Raw genomic sequence first — 26,434 nt, forward strand, 5'->3', positions numbered from 1 at the left:
ATGTCGGACAGCGAAGACAGCAACTTCTCCGAGGAGGAGGACAGCGAGCGCAGCAGTGACGGCGAGGAGGCCGAGGTCTGTGGCTGGGACGCTGGGGAAGGCATTGCGCCTGGGGACAGGACCAGAGCAGAACGGCCCATGTGGGAGCTTAGCGGGGATCAGAAGGAGCTCTGGCCTCTGGGAGCTTCCAGGTTGTCGGGAGAGATAGGGAAGTAGGCAAGCCCAAGTCAAGCAGAGGCTCAGGTGCTGGAGGTCGGGGATGTTCCAGGTCCAGTGAGATAACAAGTGATGTGTTTGAAGGACTTGGCATATAGTAAGAACTCACTATTAGTTTTTATTTTTAGGTGTGCTCAGTCATTCCAGAAATATACTTCTAGTGTCTACTACATGCTAGACGCACTTCTTTACCCTTGGGCTATACCAGTAAACAAAACAGATTTTTAGAATCTTTCTTTGCTCTGGTGAAGGTAAACAAACATAACTGAGAAGTAAATCATTTAGTTAGCTAGAAGGCACTCTGGAGAAGAGTAGAGTAGAGAAGGGGAATAGGGAGTGCTGGTTGCACTTTGAGTAGGGTGATCAGGGTGATCATGGTGAGTCTGGGAGGGTGACATTTGGAAAAAGATTTGTGAGGTGAGTGAGTGAGTCATGTCATGTGGAAGAAGGGTGTTCCAGTAATGGGGAACTGCAAGTGCAAAGTTGGGAGCATGTCTGTGGTGTTCAGAAAGTAACAAGACGTTCAGTTTGGCTGGATCAGAGTGAGTGCAACATAGAAGTAACAGGAGCGGGCTTCCCTGGTGGCGCAGTGGTTGAGAGTCCGCCTGCCGATGCAGGGGACACGGGTTCGTGCCCCGGTCTGGGAAGATCCCACATGCCGCAGAGCGGCTAGGCCCGTGAGCCATGGCCACTGAGCCTGTGCTCCGGAGCCTGTGCTCCGCAAGGGGAGAGGCCACAACAGTGAGAGGCCCGCCTACCGCAAAAAAAAAAAAAAAAAAAAAAAAGAAGTAACAGGAGCCAGATCTTGTCGAATCTTAAAGGCTGTGGTGAGGAATTTGTCCTTAACTGAGTGAGATGAAGCCATGAGAAGGTTTTGAGCAAAGGAAGCATGTGATCTAATATTTTGAAAGGATCACTTTAGCTTCAACCCAAAGGGGTCTGTTGAATGTCACTGTTTTAGGAACCAAATAAACATTTCCTGGGACATATCTGATTTCAAATATTATTTTATTGGCTATTAGCCTGTTTTATTTATTTCTCATTTACTCATTTGTTGAACAGGTAAATGTTTGAGCATCTATTGCTATGTTCCAGACACTTCCTAGGTGTTGGAGAGAGTGGAGCAAGGCAAATTTCTGCCTTCACAGAGTTTACACTTAGTAGGCAACAATTACAAACAAATAGATGGGAGTATGATTATAGAAACATTAACTTATTGCTTAAGTTAGTTGCCAACACTTGTAGAAATTTCATGTAAAAATCAAGCTTTCTTGCTTTTCTGGGACAATGGGAGGAGCCAGCAATCTGAGTGACACCCACAGCAGCCGTTTTCTCAAGAAATGGCACCCCCTCTTTAAAGTTAGGAATTTTCTCCAGTTCCCGGGATATATTAATTGCCATTTGTCATCACGCAGATTTAAGAAAAGGAAAGATTTCATAAACCTGTGTTCTGGAAAACATCAGGTAGGTGAAGAGTGCCATAGGTTTCCCTTGAGCTGCCCTACTTATTTACGTTTCCTGTTTGCTCTCTGCAGGCATCTGATTGTCAATCCTTGTTGTGTCCTTTGGGGAGTCCTCAGCTTGCCATGGTGGGAATGGGACGAGGGAAGATGACACGAAGGGCCTTTACTTGAAGCTGTCTCACTGAGTCCTTGGTCTCTGACTCATGGCTTCAAGACACTTTGCTTGTGGTTAAAGCCTGAGGGTAATGAGACCCTCATGAGCTCTCTGTCTTGAGGTGGAGGTAGTTTTATAAGCAGATGGTTACTCCAGGGGATGCTAAGGACGGACTGTGTAAGAGCACGTTCAAGCCCTGAGGTAACATAGAGATAGTAGTGAGAGCTATCTCCTCAGAGGATGCGGAGCCAGGTCTGGAGAGAAGACTGCTGGGACTGAGCCAGGGGGATGATGGCAGGGTTCCTAGAAGTCAGGCTGTGGTCCTCTTGTAGTTTGAGTTGTTAAAGTAGGGGACATCGTGGGCTAGTTAGGATTCTGTATTAAGCAAATAGAATTGACCCTTGAACACGAAGGATTTGAACTGCTTGGGTCCATTTATATGTGGATTTTTGTTCAATAGTAAATTGTACTACATGATCCAAGATTGGTTGGATCCTGAGATGCAGAACCGTGGATACGGAGGAACCTTGTATTCGGAGGGCTGGCCATAAGTTATGTGTGGATTTTTGACTACACAGAGGGTTGAAGCCCCTAACCCCCATGTTATTCAAGGGTCAGCCTTATTTTTTTAAAGTCATTTTCTGTTCCCAGCCCCAGGCTGGGTGGTGTGTTAGGGACCCAGCAATCCCTGAGCTAGCATGGGCCTTTCACTTAGGGAGCTAGCTCTCGGTGGTCAGGGCTGTGATGGAGGAAGCCCAGAGAGTTGTGAGCCCAGAGAATGTGCCTGACTTTCCCTGGTGGGGAGAGGGCAGGCATCACTTCCTGGGCATCACTTCCTGGAAGAGAGGGTATTTTGATTGAAGTATGAACAAGAGGCAGAAGAGAAAGGCTTTTTATGCTGAGGACCGGCACGGATGATGGACAGTGCGATGAGAGCATGCTGCAAGTGGTTCAGTGTGGCTCAAACCTAGCATTTAGGAGGGGGAGCCCAGCGAGGCGGGATGAGAGGGAGAGGCAGAGGGTACAGTGTGCACTCCCAGACCAGGCTGCTAGGGAGCTGGTTCTTTACCTGAGAGCAGTGGGGAGCCGTGGCTGTGTTTTAAGCAGGGGACCAAATGATCAGATTCGTGTTTTTTTGTTTTGGTTTGGTTTTGTTTGTGTTTGTTTTTTGGCCACATGGTGCGGCGTGTGGGATCTTAGTTCCCTGACCAGGGATTGAACCCGTGCCCCCTGCAGCAGTGTCTTAAGGTTAAGGAGTCTTAACCACTGGACCGCCAAGGAAGTCCCCCAGATTCGTGTTTTAGGTCATAGTTTCCCAAAACTGTAGGATGTTTTCCGGGTGAGGAGTAATGAGAAGTGCTTTTAGGTGGAATAAGCATAAGACCTGAAGCGACATTGACTCATTTAGTGAGAAAGTTATTTTCTTTTTAGTTGCACACCCTGTCTTTTAATTGGGTCATGGAGAAAGTTTCACTTTAGTGCTACTGTGTCTTGAACACCTTTCTGAAATTTGCTAGTCTCTGTGTTTGGGAGGGAGAACAGGCCTTCAACTTAGCCTGCAGCAGGCGACAATATCATGTTGGGACTTAGTAACATTGTTTTCATTGCTTTGCTTTTATCTTTATGGTTACTTTCTGTTTATAACTAGCTAACCTTTAAAGAGTTTTAACTTCTGAAACATTTCAAAACAAAAAAGTTTGCCTCAGAAGTAAAAATTTTAGTGAATTTAAAGAAAATATTAGATAAATGGGTTGTACCGATGTGGACATGGCAAGAAGTCATGAAGTTAATGAGGGAAAGGTTGAAGTTTGGGGAACACTGTTTTGTGTGGGTCATTTCCTTTTGTGGTTTGTATGAAAAAGAGGGATTGGAGGCCAAGAGACAAGAAAGGAAGCTGTGGCAAGGATTCAGATTTAGAGGGCAATGTTCTAGCCTAGGCTAGGGGCTGTGCAGGTGGGGAAGAAGGGACGGATTGAAGAGATGATGCTCAAAAAGCAGAAAGGTCAAGAATTTGGTGCCTAATGGGAGCTAGAGGAGGCAAGCACAGGTCTAGGGGAAGACACCGAGGCCAGTTTGGGGTGTGGTGGTTGTGAAGGGCTCAGAGGACATCTGAGGAAGGTATCCAGGAGGCTGCTGGCACAGGAGGGTCTCTAGTTCTGGAAAAAAGTAGGGGACTGGAGACAGATGGGATGTCATCTACAGAGACAGTAGGTGAGATCGTGGAAGGTAAAATGGCCAGGAAGAGAGTGCATGGAGGGAAAAGGCAAGTGGGCCCTTGGTTGAACCCTGGTGATTGAAGCCAGTATTTGAGAGGTGAGCACAGTAAAGGGAGCCTGCAGAGGAGCAGGCGGAGAGGTTGGAGAAAAGCCAGGAGAGTGCGATGTGGCGGACACCAAGGGAAGAGCATTTGCCTGCATAGAGAGTGGTCGGTGGTGTGAGAGGTCTTATAGGTAAGGACCAAAGCATGTCCATAGAATAGCTGTGAGAGGCGGTCAGTGGCCTTGGCAGCAGTGTAGACTGGAAACAGATGTGGGAGTCGATGTCACAGAGATGTCCACCACAGCCAAGGGAGTGGATGAGATGGCCCGGGGGAGCTGTAGCATGGAAAAAGACAAGAGCCAAGGACCAAACCTAATGGAGTGATAACATTTAAAGGCTCCGTGGAGGCTAGCAAGGAGATCTAGTTGGGGGTGGGGTCAGCTCCCAGATATTGGTTGGGTGGATGGTGTTGCTGTCACTGAGATAGGATGGCTACCAGGGAGGCCTGGCCGGCGGGGAAGGGCATGTATGCAGAGCAGAGGGGGCTGTGATCGTCCAGGCAGAGCTGAGGTCAGATTTAGGGGTGGAGAGCATGGTGTCTGGATTTGGGGGGTTCAGTACACTGGTGCCCCAACCCTACCTGACCCTGCAGGTAGAGGAGGAGCGGCGGAGTGCAGCAGGTAGTGAGAAGGAGGAAGAGCCTGAGGAAGAAGAGGAGGAGGAAGAGGAGGAGGAATATGATGAGGAAGAGGAGGAGGAAGATGATGACCGGCCCCCCAAGAAACCCCGCCATGGCGGCTTCATTCTGGATGAGGCTGGTATGTGACAGGGCTGGCGAGTGCTGAGCAGAGGCTGGACTTCCACCTTCAGTTCTATTTCTCCAATGTACTTTTTAAACATTTTCTTTTGGTAAATGTCAAGCACACAATCGTAGGGGAGTTTACGGAGCCCCGTGTGCCGTCACCTGGCATCAGTAGTGAGCAGCTCAGTGCCGCACCTGCTTTGCTTATTTCCTCCTCACTCCCACCCTCCACTGGATGATGTGGAAGCCAATCCCAAGTACATAATTTAACCCCCAAATATTTCATATGTATTCCTATAAGATAGATCCTTTTAAAACCCAGTTACAATGCCATTATCCTCCTTTAAAAAACCACTAATCGTGAAAAGCTCAGATGACCTAGAAGTAGGCAGCCGGACGGGGTAGCGGAGGCTGACAGGTGCAGGTGCCTTCTGGCCTCTCTGCTCTTTTCTCCACGTGGCCCTGGGCAAGTTGCTGCCTGTCTGTCTGAGCCTCTTTTCCCCCTTGTACAGGGGGACAGGCAGTTCTGCCTACTTCAGCAGGGATATTTTGGGGATTTGGGGGACTACGCATGTAAAGCACGTCAAGGTGATGGCAGCCCAAAGTATAATGCCCAGCCTGCAGTAGGCCCTCAGAAAACAGGGTTATTATTTATGTTACATAGACCCACAATGTCTCTGCTGTTCTGTAACTGCTTTTCTCTTCAATGCTTGTGGAGGTAGATATAACATAGATAGTTTAGGTTAAGTGAGTTAATTCTTGTAAGGAAAGTTTTCTGAACATTTGGCAAGTACTCTGTAAATTTTAGCTGCTCTCATCATCATCATCATCATTGTTGAAATATCTGTTTTTTCCAGTGGCTGCACATTGTTCCATTCTGTGATGTGCTTTATTGAACCAGTCTCTTGTGGGACATTGATGTTGTTTGAAGTTCTCAGTAGTATAAGCAACACTGCCGTGAGCATCCTCATATAACATTTAGACTCACATATGCAAGTTATTACCTATTACCTAGATCAGGCGTTCTTAATCTTTTTTGTACCGTGACCCCTTTTGGAGTCTGGTGAAACCTATGGAAGTGTGATTCCCTGACCCTGCTCAGAATCATGTTCTGAAATGCATTAAAAAAAATACATAGGGGCTTCCCTGGTGACGCAGTGGTTGAGAGTCCGCCTGCCGATGCAGGGGACACGGGTTCGTGCCCCGGTCCGGGAAGATCCCACATGCCATGGAGCGGCTAGGCCCGTAAGCCATGGCCGCTGAGCCTGCGCGTCCAGAGCCTGTGCTCTGCAATGGGAGAGGCCACAACAGTGAGAGGCCCACGTACCGCAAAAAAAAAAAAAATACATAGGATTCCAAAGAAAACAATTATATTGAAATACAGTATCTAAATATTAAGAGAACATTGTGATGTATGTGCTTCTTTTTTAGCACATTGAAATAACAAGATTTAGTGGAGGCTCTGTTAAGAATCTAATTTTGAAGTAACACTGATTGTGAGTAATATTTTGAGATATTTATAGCTGTACTGTGCTATGAAAATATCAGATTTCATGGCTAACACTACTGTGGTTTGTTGCCATTGCACATAATTGATGTAAATACTAAATTTCACTTAGAGATTAGTGAAAATGAAGATGTAGTTTTTTCATCTAACACAGACGTGGCAGATTTTTTACATGGTAAATCCCTATAAGTCAAATTGCTGGGCAATGGGGATACATATGTTTTTAAAGCTTTTTGATATCTTTGGCCAAATATCAGCTCCTGAAAAAGTCACTACTTGATACTCCCACCATCCATAGATGAGAATGCTTGTTTCCCACACGCAGGTAAAGAGGAGCGACTTGAAACACCACCCTTCATTTTCTTGGGACCTTCTTACCTGAGGGGAAACCAGGGAACAGAGGGGCAGGAGATGCTCTAGGTGTTCCTGGTTCTCAGAGAGCTTCGGCCCTTTTCTGAAAGGCTGAGAGGGAAGGAGTCCTTGCTTAGAGAGAAAGTCTTAGACAGCAGATGGGCTCAGATCAAGAGAACGGATAACATGCCATGTGACAAAGATGTGGGCCACTAGGGACACCCACTTGGTGGTGGTGGGAGTGACATTCAGCACTGCCTGTGGCAGTGCCCATTAACATCTACCACATCAGGACCCTAGATCCAGCAGTTCCCTTTTAGGAGTTCACCCCACAGGTACATGAGGATACAAGAACAAAGACACTTGCTGTGATCCTGTTTGCAGTTTCAAATGTTTGGTGACCTAAATGTCCATCGATGATAAGGGCCTGGTATAATGAACTATAGGACAGATAGTGAGGCGTGTGCTGCTGTGGAAGAGCTCCAAGCTACTAGTATTGCTTTAAAAAAGAGGGTGGGACAGAACAGTGTGTTTAAAAAATTGTGTGGAAGGGGACTTCCCTGGTGGCACAGTGGTTAAGAATCCGCCTGCCAATGCAAGGGACACGGGTTCGAGCCCCGGTCCGGGAAGATCCCACATGCTGCGGAGCAACTAAGCCCATGCGCCACAACTACTGAGCCTGCGCTCTAGAGCCCGCGAGCCACAACTACTGAGCCCGCGTGCCACAACTCCTGAAGCCTGCGCGCCTAGAGGCCGTGCCTTGCAACAAGAGAAGCCACTGCAGTGAGAAGCACGCAACCACAATGAAGATTAGCTCCCGCTCACCACAGCTAGAGCAAGCCCGTGCGCAGCAACAAAGACCCAATGCAGCTATAAATAAATAAATAAATAAATAAATAAGTTTATAGGAAAAAATTGTGTGAAGAGAAAATAGTGGTGGGGGGGTTTATATGCATTTCTTATATAAGGTCAGATTACCTTTAGACTAGAAGCTGGTCACACAGTTGCATCTGAGAAAGGGGACTGAAAGGGGTTAGAAATGGGAGGGAGACTCACTGTACACTTACGTCCTCTGTACACTTTGGATTTTTTCGTTGTGTGTTGTTTCAGTTTTTAGTGTAATATTCGATACATACAAAAGAGTATATGTTATGTAGTGGAGAGGTTAAGCGCGTGGACCTTGGAGCCAGACTGCCTCTCAGGTGTCAGAGAGTCTTTAGGCAAGTTGCGTGACCTCTCTGGGTCTTCGAGCCCTTACTGTAAAATTAGAACAATGGTGGTACCTCCCTTAGGGTTGCCAGGATGATTCAATGAGGAATTTGGGAAGTACTTACAGGAGGGCAGGGCACACAGTACGCTGTCAGTAAGGGTTGGCTGTTACAAATGTAAGCGAATAATGATAAAACCAACAAACCACAAACCCTATCTTTAAAAAAACAAACAAAAAACCCTATATACCAATTTTCCCTTCCCTTGATAGTTGGGAGGGAACTTTTCTGCTTCCTTGTTTTTATCTTATTTTTAAAATGGATCTGTGGGTGGTAGGGGGAGGGATGACTTCTAGAGTCGGGCGGATCTGCACATTAGACCTGACCCTGCTGCTTGAAGCACTTCTGAGGCTTTGGGTGAGAGCCTCACCTGTCCGAGCCTCAGTGTCCTGACCTGTGAGGTGGGGATTTTGTAGTGCCTGTTGCCCAGATGGGAGCTGTTGTCATGAGGTCATCTTTTCCCTGGATGCCCCCCTGACCACCTGGTGTTCCCGTTCCAGATGTGGACGATGAGTATGAGGATGAGGACCAGTGGGAGGATGGAGCAGAAGACATCCTGGAGAAAGGTGTGTGTGGGCCCCACCTCTGGGAGACCACTGGGGGTGTGGCCGAGAGGGTCTTGAGAGCCTACCCCCACCCCCATGCCCGGAGCCACCCCAACCCACACCCTCCTCACCTTGCTTCTTTCTGTCGTTGCCAGAGAGGCCAGCTCCGCACCCTTTTCCTTTTAGGCCCATGAGTTGGGGGGATGGGGGCTGTGGGGAGAGGACTCTGGGCTCCTAGGGCCCCAGTGAATCCCTTCTGGGGGCTGTGGGGGTGGGACAGGCTCTATCCCAAGATACCCCCCACTTCCTGGGCCAGTGCCACCCCTTCCCTGTTATTTTCCGTTCTGTGCGCCTCATACATTTCGGCTTCTCCCCCCACCACCTGGTGCCTGGCCTTTACTTTTGATTTTCAACCTTCTTGTGTCCCTCCCTTCCCCTTCCCCCAACCCATTGGTTGATTTCGCTGCTATAATTTGGCTCATACTTTGTCTGCCCTCGCCCACCACCACCACCACCACCACCACCACCACCACCACCACCACCACCACCTCCTCTTCCTCCAAGTAGAAGAGATTGAAGGTAAGAACCTGAAAAGTGTGCTTCCCCGACCCTCCTCCCATATCCTGACATCTCCTCCTTCCTGCCTGTGGCACCCTCCCTCACCCCTGACCCCTCCCCGGCCCCGGGGGCTCTGACTCACGTAGGGTCCAGAGGCAGGGGGTCTGGGGCCAGGTCTCCAGCAGTTGTTGGCCTGGGAAAGCGTGTATGTGTTTATGTGTGCGTGTATGTGTGAGTGTGAGCGTTGCCGGTAGCAGGGTGAAGGGGTGGGGGGGCTGGGACGGAGTTCAGGATGTGCTTAGGCAGTGGCGATGAGATGGGGAACAGCTGGATGTCCCCAACTGCTGGGCCCCATCCCCAAGGAGGACACTGAGAAGCAGGATGCTGAGTAGGCCAGAATAGGAAGGTGAGGGTTACGGGTCTCCTCAGTGAGGTATCTGCCGCCCCAGGACCCACCTCTGACCCCCTTAACCCCCACCGCTTTCTCCAGGCCCCTGCTTGCTCTTCATGTCCCCTTACTCACCCCATCTGCCCATTTTTTTTGCAGCCTCCAATATCGACAATGTTGTCTTGGATGAAGACCGTTCCGGGGCTCGCCGCCTACAAAACCTCTGGAGGTAAGCAGTGAGGGGAAAGGGAGGTTTGGGGGCAGGTCAGCCCACCCTCCTCTCCCCAACCTTCAATTCTTGTTTACTTTCCCCCTCACACCCCAGGGACCAGCGAGAAGAAGAACTGGGCGAGTATTACATGAAGAAATATGCAAAGTCATCTGTGGGAGAGACGTAAGGGTGTGGGCTGGGCTGATGGGAGGCTGGGAGCCGGTGGTTCCTCTCTGAGAAGGGTCAGGGGTCTGACAGACCCCTTCCTTCCTGACGGCCTTTCTCTCTCCAGGGTGTATGGAGGATCCGATGAGCTCTCGGATGACATCACCCAGCAGCAGCTGCTCCCGGGAGTCAAGTAAGGGGGCGGGACAGGAGGGCCGAGGTGGGAATTTTTACTGGGGTGATGTGCCCACACGGCCCACTCTCTGAAATAAATCAGGTCACAGTGTCACACAGACAGAGTGGTGGATGGTGGGGAAAGAGGGGAAGGGCAGATTGGCCCTGTTCTCCTTCTCTCTGCTTATGGATGGAAGGATGGAGAAGGGAGAGGGTGTGGAGGGAGAGGAAGAAGGATGGGTGTGGTGATTTGTATGTTTCATGATGAGGAGACAGTTTCACTAAAAGGCTTCCTTTTCCTCTCCTGTCAGGGATCCCAATCTGTGGACTGTCAAATGTAAGGTATGTGCTCTGGCCTCACGGCCTGGGGGAGGCAGGGGAATGGGAGAGGCGGCCTCGTTGGGGGGAACTCTCCTTCCGTCTTTCCTGGGTCTCCTTGATCTGTCCGTCTCTTCCTTCTGTCTGCCTCTACATCCTTCTCTCTCCCCCCACCCTCCTCCTCCCCTCCCCCTCCCTCCCTCACTCAGTGTCTCCTCCCTGTTTTTCTTGCTGTCCATTACTCTTGCTCTGTAATCTCTCCATCTCTCTTGCTCCTCCCTCTCTCCTACTTTGTCTTTTTTGTGGCCACGCCACGTGGCTTGCAGGATCTTAGTTCCTCAACCAGGGATCGAACCCAGGCCCCTGGCAGTGAGAACGCCAAGTCCAACCACTGGACCGCCAGGGAATTCCCGCTGTCTTACCCCATCTTTTTTGCCTGATGATTCTTTCTTTCTTTTTTTCATTGAGGTATAGTTGGTTTACAATATTATGTAAATTTCAGGTGTTCAATATAGTGATTCACAATATTTTAAAGTTACTCCATTTATAGTTATTAGAAAATATGGGCTATGTCCCCTGTGTTGTACAATATATCCTTAAAGCTTTATTTTATTTTATACATAGTAGTTTGTACCTCTTAATCCCCTACCCTTATCTTGCCCTCCCCCAACTCTGTCTTTCTTGCTGCCGTCTCCTGCCCCCTTTTCTATGTCCTGTTCTCCATCTTGCCATTTCTCTTAAGTCTGCCTTTCTTCTTCCAGATTGGGGAGGAGCGGGCCACAGCCATTTCCTTGATGCGCAAGTTCATTGCCTACCAGTTCACAGACACGGTAAGTCGGGTAGGCAGGCAGCTTGTGGGTGAGAGACAGGTAAAGCCCAGAGTGAGGGACAGTACAGGTTCAGGGGTACCAGGTACCCCTTGCACTGAGCAGCACTGCCTGGTAGGTGAGCTGCTTCAGCTAGAAAATGGCCACTTTCTGGATCAAAGTGTTCTTCATGCCTGACAGAGATGCTGTCTTCATTCTCTCTGCATTTCTGGCAGGATTCCCCAGCCTCTGCACCCCTCTGGAAGTCAGCCATCTAGCTCCCTGAGCCTTCTCTGCCTGAGAACGAGTTCTGCCTGTTCACCAACCCTGGTGGGCAGCTGTCACCCTCTTACTGTTTGGTTGGGAGTCCCACCATAGGGCAGTGTGGCTAAGTGCATCACAGAACAGGCCTTTTGGGAAGAGAATTCCTTCCTTCTCTCTTTCACTCAGTTATCAAAATCCACTGAGCCCCTCCTCTGGGCTGGTCCCGGCATTGGGAGATGCTGAGGATACAGCTGTGACAGTGCCAGAGCTGGTCCCTGCCCCTTAAGGGCTCATTCACACACAACACACAAAACATGAAGTAATGCCGGCTGCATGCAAGGCAGCAGATGCTGCATTAAGGGCACAGATTTTTCTTTAGACTCCTGGGTTTTGAATCCTGCCCCTGCTGCTTCCTCACTGTGTGACCTCTATCAAGCCGCTTCCCCTCGTTGCACCCCTTAATTGCCCCTCAGCATCATTAGGATTAAGTATACTTGAATATGTCCAACCCTTAGCCGGGACTTGTTCTGCAGCTTGTGTTCAGTAAATGTAATTGTTGTCATAGGCGTAATTGTTAGTTTTGGAACCAGGACGTGCTGGTTGGTAACTTTCTCACTGAATATGATTTGTGTTAGGCTGAGTGCATAGCTTTTACCTGCCAAAACAGTGGGTGTGTGTCAGTGGGACCAAGTGGACAGTTGCAGGATTTGCAAATCATGATTTTGAATGTGCTCAAACTTCTACCCTGTGCCCTGGGCAAGATTCTAGTGACCCCATTTGAGATGGGACTGAAGTGGTACATGTATATCATGAAAGCCAAAATCTCTCCATACCCAAGTCCCATTTTTCAGAAGTAATTACTGTTGGTTTGTGTGTCTTTCCAGACCATCTTCTCTGCATATTGAAAATAGGTATTTAAAAAAAGTAAAATGGTATTATCTACGTATCATTCTGCAGAGAGCCTTTTGTCAATACCATAGTTCTCTTTCCATGACAGTAAACGTAAGGTGGTTTCCATTTTTCACTATCACAACAAATACGGAAACAAACTAGGTGCTTTTTAAAAAATTGAAATATAATTCACATAGTGTATGAAAGCATGTTGCTGGATTTGGTCTTCTACTATTTCATTAAAGATTTTTGCATCTATGTTTATAAGGGATGTTGGTCTGTAATATTCTTATGATGTCTTTGTCTGGTTTTGGTATCAGGGTAATAATGGATTCATAGGATTAATAGGGAATGTTCCCCCCTCTTCTATTTTTTGGAAGAGTTTGTGAAGGAGTGGTATTAATTTTTTAGATGTTTGGTGAATTTCACCAGTGAAGCCGTCTAATCCTGGGCTTTGGGTGTGTGTGTGTGTCTGTGAGAGTGTGTGTGTGTGTGTGTGTGTGTATGTATGTTTTTTGCTTATTAATTCAATATCTTTACCTCTTATAGGTCCATTCACATTTTCTATTTCTTTTTGAGTCAGTTGTAGTAATTTATGTCTTTCTACAAAACATTCATTTCCTTTAGGTTATCTTATTTATTGGCATGCAGTTATTCATAGTATGCCTTAAAATTCTGTAAGTTTGGTTGGTTGTAATGTCCTTTCTTTCATTCCTGATTTTGGTAATTTGAGTTTTTTCTTTTTTTTCTTGGTCAGTCTGGCTAAAGGTTTGTCAAATTTGTTGATCTTTTCAAAGAACCAACTTTTGGTTTTGATGGCCTTCTCTTGTTTTTCTAACCTCTATTTTACTTATTTCCACTCTGATCTTTATTATTTCTTCCTTCTGCTTGCTTTGGGATTAATTTCCTCTTTCTCTTCTAGTTTCTTAAAGTGGAAGGTTAGGTTATTGATTTGAAAAAAAATTTTTTTTAAGTTGGTGTTTACAGCTGTAAATTTACCTCTAAGCACGGCTTTCTCTGCATCCCATAAATTTAGTATGTTGTGTTTTTGTTTTCATCATCTCAAAATATTTAAAAATTTCCCTCACGATTTCTTCTTTGACCCACTGGTTACTTAGAAGTGTGTTCCGCATATATGTGAACCTTGTAAATTTCCTTTGATTTCTGACTTCATTCTGTGTGGTTGAAGAATATATTATACTTGATATGATTTCATTCCTTTTACATTTGAGACTTGTGTTGTAGCCTAACATATGGTTTATCCTGGAGAGTGTTCAGTGTAACCCTGAGAATTCCACTGCTGTTTGACAGAGTGTTCTAGCTATAGATGTCTGTTAGGTCTTGTTGGTTTGTAGAGTTGCTCAAGTGTTCTGTTTTCTTGTTGATCTTCTAATTGTTCTATCCATTGTTGAAGGCGGGGTATTGTAGTCTCCAGTTATTATTGGTGAATTACCAATTTCTCTCTTCATTACTGTTGCGTTTTGCTTCCTATAGTTTGAGTCTCTGTTGTTAGGTTCATATATATTTATAATTCTTATATCTTCTTGATGGATTGAACTTTTTATCATTATTAAATGTCCTCTGTCTCTGGTAACAATTTTTGTCTTTAAGTCTGCTCTGCTGTTAGTATAGTCACTCCAGCTCTCTTTGGTTCTAGTTGCTTTTTCCACAGAACATATGTTGGATATCTTTCTGTGTCACTACATATAGATCCATCTCATTGTTTTTTTAAGTACTACATTGTATTTCATGGTACAGGCAGACCTCGGAGATACTGGTTCCAGACCCTCACAATAAAGTGAATATCATAGTAAAGCAAGTCACATGAGTTTTTTTGTTCCCCACTGCATGCAACAGTTATGTTTACACTATACTGTATTCTGTTAAGTGTGTCGTAGCATTATGTCTAGAAAAAACAATGTACATACCTTAACTAAAAAGTAATTGCTGTTGGGAAAATGGCACCGATAGACTTGCTCCCTGCAGGGCTGTCACAAACCTTTAGTTGTAAAAACCACAATAGCTACAAAGTGCTATAAAGCCAAAGAGCAGTAAAACGAGTTATGTCTGTATGGTTATTCCATAACTTAACAAGTCCCTCTTTGGGGGCATTTTAAAATTTCCAGTCTTGTTTGTTTTCTATGCTAAATGGCTCTGCAGTGAATGTCCCTGTGTGGGGGTCATTGCACAAACATGTTTCTGTGGGATAAATTCCTAGAAGAGAGACTGCTGAGGTGGTGGTCATTCCTGGTACCAGCAGTCGTGTCTCACTGTCTCTTTTCACTGGCTCGGCCCTCCAGCCCCTGCAGATTAAGTCGGTAGTGGCACCAGAGCATGTGAAGGGCTACATCTATGTGGAGGCCTACAAGCAGACCCATGTGAAGCAGGCCATCGAGGGCGTGGGCAACCTGCGGCTTGGCTACTGGAACCAGCAGATGGTGCCCATCAAGGAGATGACAGATGTGCTCAAAGTGGTGAAGGAGGTGGCCAACCTGAAACCAAAATCCTGGGTCCGCCTCAAGCGGGGCATCTATAAGGACGACATCGCTCAGGTGTCCGGGGCTGGACTGGGCTGGGGCGGCCGAGGAGGCCAGGGCTCTCTGTTCTGTCCTCCCCTCCTTTCTCTTCGTCCTTTCCAGCCCCCTGACTAGTGCAGAGAGCAGAACCCCACACGGATCAGGTGATGCAGAGTCTGGACTTTGTTGCGAGCACACAGGAAACGGATGACCATCTTCTGTGCATGTTCTGTGAATGTTGAGTAAAGATCTGAAGGTGGTGAGGGAGTGAGCCACGCGGAGTTCTCGGGGGGATGGGGTGTGGCAGAAGGCAGCCCATGAGCTAGGACCATCACTGGCCAAAGCAGAGTGAATGAGGGTGAGAGTGGCAGGAGATGAGCTCAGGGAGGCAGCGGGGCCTGTGACTCATCCTAGAGCCTTGGCTTTTACTGGAGTCAGATGGGAGGGTTCTAAGGGATACAGCGTGGCTTGGATTTTGATAGGATTATGCTGCTGACTGCATTGGGACTAGACCGCTGGTTCTCAAGCAGGGGTTCCCCCAGGGGACATTGCATAGTGAATGGAGACACTCCTGGTTGTTTCACCTGGGGAGGGAGTTGAGTCTGCTATCTAGGGGCTAGAAGCCAGGGGTGCTGCTAACATCTGTCAAGGCATGGGACGGCCGCCACAACAAAGGCTTACCCGGATGAGAAACCCTGCAATAGACTAGATGGACCACGGGAGCAGGGAGACCAGTAAGGAGACTGCTGCCACAGCCTAGGTGGCAGGTGATGGTAGGACAGGACTGAGGCTGCAGTAGTAGAGGAGGGGGGAGAGGTCAGAATTTTTGAAGGCAGAGCTGACCGGTTTGCTACCAGGTTGGATATGGGTGTAAGAGAAAAAAAGGAGTGAAGAATGCCTCCCACGTTGTGTGCCTGAGCAGAAGGAAGGATGGAGAGGGACAAGATGGGGAGAGGAGTGGGTTTGGGGCAATCAGGAGGTTAGTTGCAGTTATGCTGGGTGTGCGGGACCTTCTAGACATCCAGGTGGAGATGTCCAGATGGCAGTGGATACTCAGTTTCAGAATGGAGGGAAGACAGGCTAGAGAGTGAATTTGGGGGACTTGTCAGCAGTTTCATTTCTTCCCCATCACCCTCTGTCCCTTGCCCTTCCTGGCATCTCCTTTCCCTTTCTGTGTCTGGGGTCAGGAGGGGAGGGCTGGGCCCCTGCTGACCACCTGTCTGGCCTTCTCAGGTGGATTACGTGGAGCCCAGCCAAAACACCATCTCCCTAAAGATGATCCCGCGCATCGACTACGACCGCATCAAGGCCCGAATGAGCTTGGTATCGTGGGGACGTGCTGCCGGTGGGGAGAGGGGGTGATTGACACCCCTGCTGGTGGCCAAGCCCTCGTCCCTCACCCTTCCTACTCGTGCCCCTTTTCCTGCACAGAAAGACTGGTTTGCCAAAAGGAAGAAGTTTAAGCGGCCTCCACAGAGGCTGTTTGATGCAGAGAAGATCAGGTGAGTGTCCTTGGGCTGGGCCAGGCCGGGTGCCCAGAGCTGTGGTGTAGGATGTGCCTTTGCAGGTTCCCCCACAGGGCTGGGCTCCCGGAGCCATCCATAGTTTGTGAGTGGGTAGCTTGGCAGTATAGCCTTAGCCACGTTATTTAACATCCTTGTGCCTTGGTTTCCTCTGCTGCAAAGATTATAATAGTAACCCCCACTTCCTAGGGTTGTATTGAGACTCAAATGATTTAATATGCATGTGTACCCAGAACAACACTCGACACCTAGTAAGTGTGATTAATGGTATCACATATTGAAATGAGATTTATCGACACATCAGGCTTTATAAAGTCTCTTACCCTCATCTCCTGATGCCTGGACACCTCAGTTGTGGGTACAGAGCCCCTTCCACTCAGGGTGTCTCCCTCCCGCTCCCCGCTGGATAGAGCATTGGAGCAGCCCAGGGTTTCCAGTGTTCCAGGGCTGCCGGGGGCTCCAGCAGGAGGGCAGGAGAGGAGGAGGTGGAGAAACAAGAGCCAGTGACACTTTTCCTCTGGTCCTGTTCTGGAAACACATCATGAGCAGCCAGTTTTTCATTCTGTTAAAGGCTGGACTGTAGAATGAGCCTTTTGATTTGCCAGGCTGGGTTAATACCTCCAGCCCAGGCCAGATTAATACTTCACATGCCTGAATTGGACTCATTTACACCAGTGGTCTCCACCCGTCTGGACATCCCCTGCTGAGCACAAGCTAGGGTGACCCTTCCCTGCCCCCCAGTAGCCGGTCTGACGCAGTGCCCAGACATGCGCAGCTGAGCAGTCTCGCCTCTTGCCAAATGTAGCGTGTGAATGAGATGATTGAGCAGTTGGCAGGAGGAGCTCAGCCTGCTCCCCAGCGCTCCCTTTTTGAGAGCGCGGCAGGCTTTCCCTCCCCACTCTAGAAGCACGGGCAGGAACTAAGGTCCCGCTGTCCCACATGCAGGGCCAGTAGAGTTAAGCACAGGCTTGGGAGTCCCGCCCCCATGCATTTGAATCTTGACTCTCAGACTCAAGGGCTCAGGCCATGTTGGCCATGTGGTGTGCCCTCCCTGAGCCTTGTTCTCTCATTTCCCTGGAAACAAGGCTCATATTACTGATGTCATGGGCTTTGGGGAGGAGTCAGTGAGGTCATATGTGTCCGTGAGTGTTAACTGTTAGCAGCATCTGAGACTTTGTCTAGCTAGTACTCACCGAGTGCTTGCTGTGTGCCAGGCCCTATTATAGGGGAAATAGTGAATAAAAGATGCTAAGTCCTCCCCTTCTGGAGCTGCCATTCTAGTTAGGAAAATGGGTCAAACTTGCTGTAGTGGAAAATAAAGCAGGGACGGGGGGCAGCAGGGTGCAAGAAGGTGGGTGCTGTGCGCCCTTCCGTTGAGGCGGGGCTTTCGGGCTTTGTGAGAGGTCACTCTCGCCAAGGGGTGTGTGTTTTGGGAGGGGATGGCTCAGGCATCCTGTGTTCTTTTCCCCCTTTGCCAGCAGAGGAGACTGAGGTACAGCCAGATTCTCCTCTTAACCTCCACTTCCAATGTTCTCTCCCCCACAAACTCCCAGGTCCCTGGGGGGTGATGTTGCCTCTGATGGTGACTTCCTCATCTTCGAGGGGAACCGTTACAGCCGGAAGGGCTTTCTGTTCAAGAGCTTTGCCATGTCTGCTGTGGTGAGGGTCCCAGAGGGGGTCGTGTTAATGGCGGTGGGAAGCGGGGAGCCCAAGCTTTCTCCCTCCTGCAGTCCAGGCCCCAGAGCAGTGGGTTATCTGGGCTTGTCTTGGATCCTCAAGTTAGGAGTATCCCCAGGGGATTAATCTCACCATCTCTCCAGTCCCCTCAGCTGGGCTGTGACGCTGACTTTCATCCACTTCCTTCTCTCCCTCTTGTCTCTTGGGGCTCAGATCACGGAGGGTGTGAAGCCCACACTCTCTGAGCTGGAGAAATTTGAGGACCAGCCAGAGGGTATCGACCTCGAGGTGGTGACCGAAAGCACAGGTATTTGGTCCCGGTCAGTAACCCAGGCCAAGGAGGGGGCGGCCCATGGTGAGCAGCCCTCAATTTAGCCCTGTGCCTCCCCCCACAGGGAAGGAGCGGGAACACAACTTCCAACCTGGGGACAACGTGGAGGTGTGTGAGGGTGAGCTCATCAACCTGCAGGGCAAGATCCTCAGCGTGGATGGCAACAAGATCACCATCATGCCCAAGCACGAGGACCTCAAGGTGGGTACCATGCTGCCCGTATGTACGTGGTGGGTTGAGGGCATGACGAAACCGTGGAGTAATCTTGAGGTCACTGGTTTTAGTTTGCTTAGGGGTGGTTGTGTCTGAGGCTTATCTAGGCCCAACATGGTGTGTCTGGGGTGAGGCTGTCTCCAGGTGGGTCTGAGGAGGTATCTAGTCTGGTGTCATATGTCTTGGGGACAGGCTGTCTCTGTGCGGGGTAAAGGGTTGTCCAGACTGATATCCTGAGTCTCCGGGGCAGGCTGAGGTTGGTCCAGGTGGCCTGGGGTAGTCTGTGGTTGGGGGTGTGAGCCTGGAGTGGGTTTTGGCCAGGGTCTTTCTGAGACTACGAGTGGAATCTGAAGATGGGTGGACAGATGGGTTGTGATGACTTCCCCTGACTTGCTCGTTGTCCTCACACCCGATCCCTAGGACATGCTGGAGTTCCCGGCCCAGGAACTTCGGAAGTACTTCAAGATGGGGGACCACGTGAAGGTGATTGCCGGCCGGTTTGAGGGCGACACAGGCCTCATTGTGCGGGTGGAGGAGAACTTCGTCATCCTCTTCTCTGACCTCACCATGCATGAGGTAGCTAGCGGAAGGCTGGGAGTGGGGTGGATGTGCCAGGAGGAGACCGAGGCCGATGAGCCACGTGGACCCTGCTTCACCCTTTCCCATCTCCCACAGCTGAAGGTGCTCCCCCGGGACCTGCAGCTCTGCTCGGAGACGGCATCAGGTGTGGATGTCGGGGGCCAGCATGAATGGGGGGAGCTGGTGCAGCTGGACCCCCAGACCGTGGGTGTCATCGTGCGACTGGAGCGGGAGACCTTCCAGGTGTGTGTGCTGCACGCAGAGGCAGGCTTACTTTAGGGGCTTCCTCTCCCTCCAGCTCCTCATCCTGGGAGGTGGCCGAGCATGGTGACTAAGATCCCAGACTGCTCAGGGTTGCAGACCTGGCTCTGTCACCCATGGCCAGCTGTGTGATATCAGGCAGGTGCGTGTCATTTACCCTCTCTGTGCCTCGGTATCACACCCTGTGAAAAGAAGATAGCAGCAGCATGTACTTCGTTAGTTGTGACTGAATCCGTGATATCAGATACGTACCCAGGCATTCGGTGCTTTCTCAAGGGCTGGGTGCTGCTGGCGCCTTCCTCCCCGTCACCGTGCACGTGGGAGCCACAGAGCGTAAATGCTTAGGACCCTGGGCTCTGGATTCACCTCTCAGCTCTGTTGCTCTGTGCTGTATGACCCTGGGCTAGTAACTTGCTCTCTCTGGGCCTGAGATTTCCCCTCTGTAAAATGGGAATTGTGACAACATCCATCTCACAGGGAAATTTTGAGGCCTCAGTGAAATCTTGTGTGAAGAATTTAGCATGGGTCTGGCACAGAGTGATGGGTAGACGTTAGCTATTATGTTAACATCTGTTCCTCTGCTCATCTCTCAGGTCCCTGATGCTCAGTTGGAATGGAGGCTCCTCCCAGAGGGTGTTTTGGAATGACTGGGGACATTTTCGGTTGACCCAGTATCTGGGGGGTGGTTCCCTGACATTACCTGCCCCAGAGTCAGGGAGTCTAGACGTCCTGCAGAGCTTGCGACAGTTTCCTACAGGAATAATCATCCCACTGTAGGGAAGCCCTGCTCCACATCACCCCTTTCTACTCTCATCCCCTCAGTATCCCCTCCCCTCCCTCCATAGGTGCTGAACATGTATGGGAAGGTGGTGACTGTCAGGCACCAGGCTGTGACCCGGAAGAAGGACAACCGCTTTGCCGTGGCCCTGGACTCAGAACAGAACAACATCCATGTGAAAGACATTGTCAAGGTCATTGATGGCCCCCACTCAGTGAGTATAAGCTCCTGCCCGTCTGTCACATCTGAAAGAGTTGGGGTGGGGCATGGCCACGAGAGTGACTGTCCTTCCCCATCCAGGGCCGGGAGGGCGAGATTCGCCATCTATTCCGCAGCTTCGCCTTCCTGCATTGCAAGAAACTGGTAGAGAACGGGGGCATGTTTGTCTGCAAGACCCGCCATCTGGTGCTGGCAGGGGGCTCGAAGGTGAGACAGGCATGGTGGCACCCTGTCTGTTGGCTACCTGACTCGGCTCTCTGACCTACCCTGGCCCCAGGAGTGACAAGAATGGGCTTGTGGAGGATTAGGAGAACAAGTGTCAGTGTCAGGCCCTTGGCAAAGTATGGAAAAAAAGGGTTATTGGGATACTGAGCTATTTACCAAATCATTTGTTCATTCAGTTTTATTGTGCACCTGTTAGGTGCTTGACTCTGGAGGTACGGCAGTGAACAAGACAGAAAAATCTCTGCCTTTCTAGTGCTGCTGCTCTGGAGATGAACAGATAAATAAATACATGCATAGTGCAGCTGGGGCTGATGGCAAGCACTGTGAAGAAAAATAAAACGGAACAAGGAGATAGAGAATGCTGGGGGCTGCTGCAGGTGGCATTTGAGCAGAGACCTGAAGGAAGGGTCAGAGAGCCACCTGAATGTCTCAGGGGAAAGCAAAGTTCCTGAGGTGGGATTTGTAGGGAAGTTGTACAGAACCAGGTATCAGAAAGGAAATGAAACCTGGGATCTGGGGAGCTGGGACCAGGAGATGGTTTTCTCAGGCCCTGCAGGTGGAATACTGAATTCCCATGGCTTGCAGTTTCTGTGTCACTGGGGGTTTAAATTCCTGACTACCACATTTTAGTCTCACTCCTTGCCCAAGGGAGGCCTGGGCCTCTTGATTGACAGGCCCACAATGGCATAGGGGTGACTGTTTTCCCAAAGGGAAATTGAGGCATTGTGACCAGAAAGAGGGAGGCATGGCTGCTGCACAGGTTCAATCAGGAACTGTTCCCAAATGGCAGCAGGCAGTGTGGTGCAGGGGCTGGGAGCCTGTCACCCAGGCCCTGCCTTCCCGTTCACTTCTTGCCCTTTCCCCAGCCGCGAGATGTGACCAACTTCACAGTAGGTGGCTTTGCCCCTATGAGCCCCCGGATCAGCAGCCCCATGCACCCCAGTGCTGGAGGTGAGGGGAATTTGGGGTGGGGATGTGTCTGGGGGGTGGAAGAGAGAGGCTGTTCAGCCCACACTCACTGAGTGTCTGCTCTGGGCTGGCCCGACCATGGTGGGGCTCACAGCCCAGGGGAGACCCGACCCCCACCACAGTGCAGCCCAGGGTGGCTAGGGCGGTGATGGGAAAGCCCAGGCCTCTGGTGGGGGGCCCCCAGAGGAGCCTCCTAACCCAAGGGTGGAGGGAGTCAGGTGAACAGGGGGCTGGAGGGTACCCTGACTGTGGGCACAGCACATGAGAGGATGGCCCCGGGGACTGGTGACAGTCTTCTTCCTCAGGTCAGCGTGGTGGCTTTGGCAGCCCGGGTGGCGGCAGTGGCGGCATGAGCAGGGGCCGGGGGCGGAGAGACAACGAGCTCATCGGCCAGACTGTGCGCATCTCCCAGGGGCCTTACAAAGGTGACCTGCGAGGCCGTGTGGAGGCCTGGGGAGGGGCACGGTGAAGGAGAGCCCACCCGGCCTGACCTCCTGCCTCCCCACCAGGCTACATTGGCGTGGTAAAAGATGCCACGGAGTCCACAGCCCGCGTGGAGCTGCACTCCACCTGCCAGACCATCTCAGTGGACCGTCAGCGCCTCACCACGGTGTACGGGCCAGGGCAGGGCTGGGAGGGAGGTTGTTGGGTGGTGCAAGGGCCCTACTCACCCCACTTGTTCTCTGTGTCTACAGGGGCTCACGGCGCCCGGGCGGCATGACCTCGACCTACGGGCGGACACCCATGTATGGCTCCCAGACGCCCATGTACGGTTCTGGCTCCCGCACGCCCATGTACGGCTCTCAGACACCTCTCCAGGATGGTGAGCACTCCCAGGGGATGGGGATGAGGGACAATGTGGGGGGATCTGGAGCCAGGACAGAACTGATGGACACACATCTCTCCCGTTCCAGGTAGTCGCACCCCGCATTATGGCTCTCAGACACCCCTGCATGATGGCAGCCGCACTCCTGCCCAGAGTGGGGCCTGGGACCCCAACAATCCTAACACACCGTCACGGTGAGGGCCAGGAGCTGGGGGCTGGGGCAGGGTTCCCTGAGCCACTGGGTGTGTGTGCCCATGTGCGTGAATGGTTCTGCTGTGTTTCTGTGGGATGGATGGGCCTGTGTGGTCCACCCTGAGTTCTCTCCTCCCAGCCCCAGGCTGGTCATGTGAAGGGGTAGGCAAGGCTGGGGCTGGGGGCAAAGTAATCTCTCCAGCTCCCATCGTAGTAGCGTGCTGTGGTCAAGACCTGGGCTTGGAGACAAATTGTGTGGTCTTGGTCATGTGACTTTGGGCAACCTCATCTCTATTTCCCAAGTCTCCTCACCTGTGAAATGGAGGCCTCTGGATGGGGCTGTTTGTGAGGATGAAGTTGCCTTGGTTTTGCCTGGTGTTCAGCGCTGTTCTGGAAGCATTTGCTATATCACTGCGATCACCACAGTCATTCTCAACAGACGTCTCTCCCCAACAGGGCTGAGGAAGAATATGAGTACGCGTTCGATGATGAGCCTACCCCATCCCCACAGGCCTATGGGGGCACCCCCAATCCCCAAACACCTGGCTACCCAGACCCCTCGTCCCCGCAGGTCAACCCACAGTACAACCCGCAGACGCCAGGGACGCCAGCCATGTGAGTCCACTGGGGCTAGCCCTTATCACCCGCTGTCCAAACCCTCCCCACTGCTACCACCTCCTTCTCTCCCCGTCTAATGCCCCCAGCTAATGCCCCCCCGCTCTCCTTGTCTCTGCAGGTACAACACAGACCAGTTCTCCCCCTATGCAGCCCCCTCCCCGCAAGGCTCCTACCAGCCCAGCCCCAGCCCCCAGAGCTACCACCAGGTGGCGCCAAGCCCAGCAGGCTACCAGAACACCCACTCCCCAGCCAGCTACCACCCCACCCCCTCGCCCATGGCCTATCAGGTACTGCTCACGTGGCACGCCCTTGAGGGTGGTGGGCTAGGGTGGGCCTTGGACCTATAGGGACAACCAGGCCAAATAACCTGTTCCCAATGACCCCATCCCTTTTTCCCTACAGGCCAGCCCCAGCCCGAGCCCTGTTGGCTATAGTCCGATGACACCTGGAGCTCCCTCCCCTGGTGGCTACAACCCGCACACACCGGGCTCAGGCATTGAGCAGAACTCCAGCGACTGGGTGACCACTGACATCCAGGTGAAGGTGCGGGACACCTACCTGGATACACAAGTGGTGGGGCAGACAGGCGTCATCCGCAGTGTCACGGTAAGTGCCCAGGCTGGTGGGTGGGCAGGCATCCCTTCCTTTGGGGTCCCCAGTCTCTCTGGTTACTGTTTTCTGTTTTCTTTTTAACTGTCTATCCCCATTTTCCAGTACTCATTTATAGCTGGAAAAATAGATATGGAAAGGTTTGGCATGTAAGCTCTACAGGGCAGGGACTTCTGCCCTTTGTGCACATGGCTGGGCCCCCAACGGCCTGGGACAGTGACTGGCACCCAGGAGTGTGGTTACTTTTTGACATACTCTTCTGAGATCAGTTCAGTAACGTGGACTAAGTGCTCCTCTGTGCCAGGCTTCGGCTTAGCGCCAGGCACCCACGCCCCCCGGGCGTTCCCAGCTCCAGCTCTGCTGGCCTCTCTCCATTCTCAGTCACTGAATTCTCTGCAGCCTCAGGGCCTTTGCTTATTACTTTCCTCTGTCTAGAGCTCTCTTCCTGCCATTCTTTGTCTAGTTAACTCCTACTCATCCTGCAAGAAAGCACTTGGGCTGTCTCAGATCTGTCTCTTATGGGTCCATGTAATTCTTTTTCATGTTATCTACCTGTTTAAAAGCTTAAAGTTTACCCTGGTATGGTTCTTTGATTACCAAGCCTATATTTTCTTCCCAAGTAGCCCCAGTTCCTAGATGAGGGACTGACACCTTGTTGGCCCTTCAGTAAATATTAATTGAATTAATTAAACACCAGAGAGGAAGACAGCTCCAGGCCCTACCCTCACAGATTTCACATTCCAGTGGGAGAGACAGACACGTTTCCAGACAGTGACAGACCAAGTGGCCAGAGCTGGGATATGGGAAGCCCAGAGGACAAGGGGAGCTATGTGAACCCAGGGAGGCACCTTATCCAACTTTGGAAGGGATCAGGGAGGGCTTCCGGGAGAAGGTGACATCTGCGCTGAGACCTGAAGAATGAACAGGAGTAAGCCGAGAGAAATGGCTGGGGAAGGGGTTGAGTGTGTTCTAGATAGAGTGCATGTGCAAAGGCCTGGAGGTGAGGGAAAGCCTGGCACATTTGGGGGGTTGAAGTCTCTTCATTGTGGCTGAAACATAAAGATTCAAGGGGGAAGGTGAGTGATGAGGCCAGAGGAGTGGCTGGAGCTGGTCACATGCCAGCCTGGGGAACTTGGATTGTGTCCTCAGGGCACTGGTGGGTGGTGGAGGAATCTAAGCAGGGGAGTGGTGGGATCAGATCTGTGGTTTGGAATCAATTCACTGTGTTGCTCTGTCATAGTTGGATCAGGGGCTGGGAGCCCAGAGGGAGGTCAGGCTGTACTACAGGGCTGGGGGGAGGAGAGGAAGGAGGGAGGTGGGAGAGACCCTCGGAGGCTGAATGGACAGGCCACAGAGCTGGAGGTTGTTGGTGAAGTTGCTGACTAAGATGAGGTCTAGAGCTCTGGCTGGTGCCGGGGACCGTGGGGCCATCCTTGAGACGGAGACCCAGGATGAGAAGCGAGTGTGGGCAAGAAACTGAGGCCAGTTTGGGGCACGATGAGTCAAGAGCCTGAGAAATAGTCTCCCTTTTGGCCTAAGTTAGCTTCATGCTGGAGCTTCCCTTGCTGAACTGATCACCCTGCCCCCATACACCACAGACCCCAGGCCTTGGAACCAGGCCCAGCCTTCACCTTTCCTGCCCCTGTGTCACTTTGGGAAAGTGACTTCTTAGAATAAGCCCTGATCCTATGTCCCTTGACGGGGGGTATCAGTCCTGTGTTGGGAGCAGGCCAGGCTGACCAGGCTGTCCCCACCCCCAGGGAGGCATGTGCTCCGTATACCTGAAGGACAGCGAGAAGGTTGTCAGCATCTCCAGTGAGCACCTGGAGCCCATCACCCCGACCAAGAACAACAAGGTAAGGGAGGACAAAGGGATGTGGGGACATTGGGCTGCTGCCAAGGACCGTGACCCCATGTGTCGTGTCGTCCCCGCCCCCACCAGGTGAAGGTGATCCTGGGTGAGGATCGGGAAGCCACAGGTGTCCTGCTGAGCATTGATGGCGAGGATGGCATAGTCCGCATGGACCTTGATGAACAGCTCAAGATCCTCAACCTCCGCTTCCTGGGGAAGCTCCTGGAGGCCTGAGGCAGGCAGGGTGGACTTTGGCAGATGAATCTGGTAGATGGAGAGTGTCCCTCCTTCCTTTCCTGGCCCTTGGCTCTGACACAGAATCTGGGCCCTGGAGCAGGGCTAGCCGGGTTGATCAGGATTTCTTTTATTTTCCTTTCTGGGTTCCTGTCTCCCTCCCTGATATTCATGGGAATCAGAGTAGAGTCGACAGGGAGGGTCCCCACCTTGTACTCCACCTTCCCCAGCTTTCTTTTGTGTTACGGTCTTTCAATAAAAAGTTGTTTGGTCAAAAGTCGTGCGTGTGTGTGTGTGTGTGTGTGTGTGTGTTCTGGTTTGTAAGTGGGGTCATTTGCAGACCCCACTTCCATGCTGTGTGGTCTTAGGCAAATAAAAGCCCTACAAAAGCCTGTTTCCCCGTCTAGAAAATGATACTCCCTACCCCAGAGGGCTGTTGAATGTATAAGACATTGGAAAGAGATTATTAGAA

General features: G+C 50.9%; 1 protein-coding gene across 1 annotated transcript; it reads left to right on the top strand.

Moving 5' to 3' along the window:
• SUPT5H (SPT5 homolog, DSIF elongation factor subunit) lies at positions 1–26,242 on the top strand (the record flags this gene model as incomplete). Its single annotated transcript, XM_079723190.1, is given in 29 exon segments — positions 1–78; positions 4,751–4,910; positions 8,521–8,586; positions 9,133–9,144; positions 9,671–9,740; positions 9,837–9,905; positions 10,015–10,080; positions 10,373–10,403; positions 11,141–11,209; positions 14,641–14,892; positions 16,090–16,179; positions 16,288–16,358; positions 17,933–18,038; positions 18,270–18,363; positions 18,452–18,588; positions 19,021–19,176; positions 19,276–19,422; positions 20,286–20,432; positions 20,519–20,644; positions 21,529–21,613; positions 21,937–22,056; positions 22,141–22,243; positions 22,327–22,454; positions 22,546–22,651; positions 23,106–23,264; positions 23,386–23,554; positions 23,670–23,873; positions 25,637–25,732; positions 25,819–26,242. Coding segments are annotated over 29 exon segments (3,261 nt in total). The 3' UTR covers positions 25,963–26,242.
• Between the last annotated feature and the right edge of the window lie 192 nt (positions 26,243–26,434).

The sequence above is a fragment of the Hyperoodon ampullatus genome (genome assembly GCF_949752795.1).
Source record: "Hyperoodon ampullatus genome assembly, chromosome: 18".
NCBI classification, from domain to species: Eukaryota; Metazoa; Chordata; class Mammalia; order Artiodactyla; family Ziphiidae; genus Hyperoodon; species Hyperoodon ampullatus.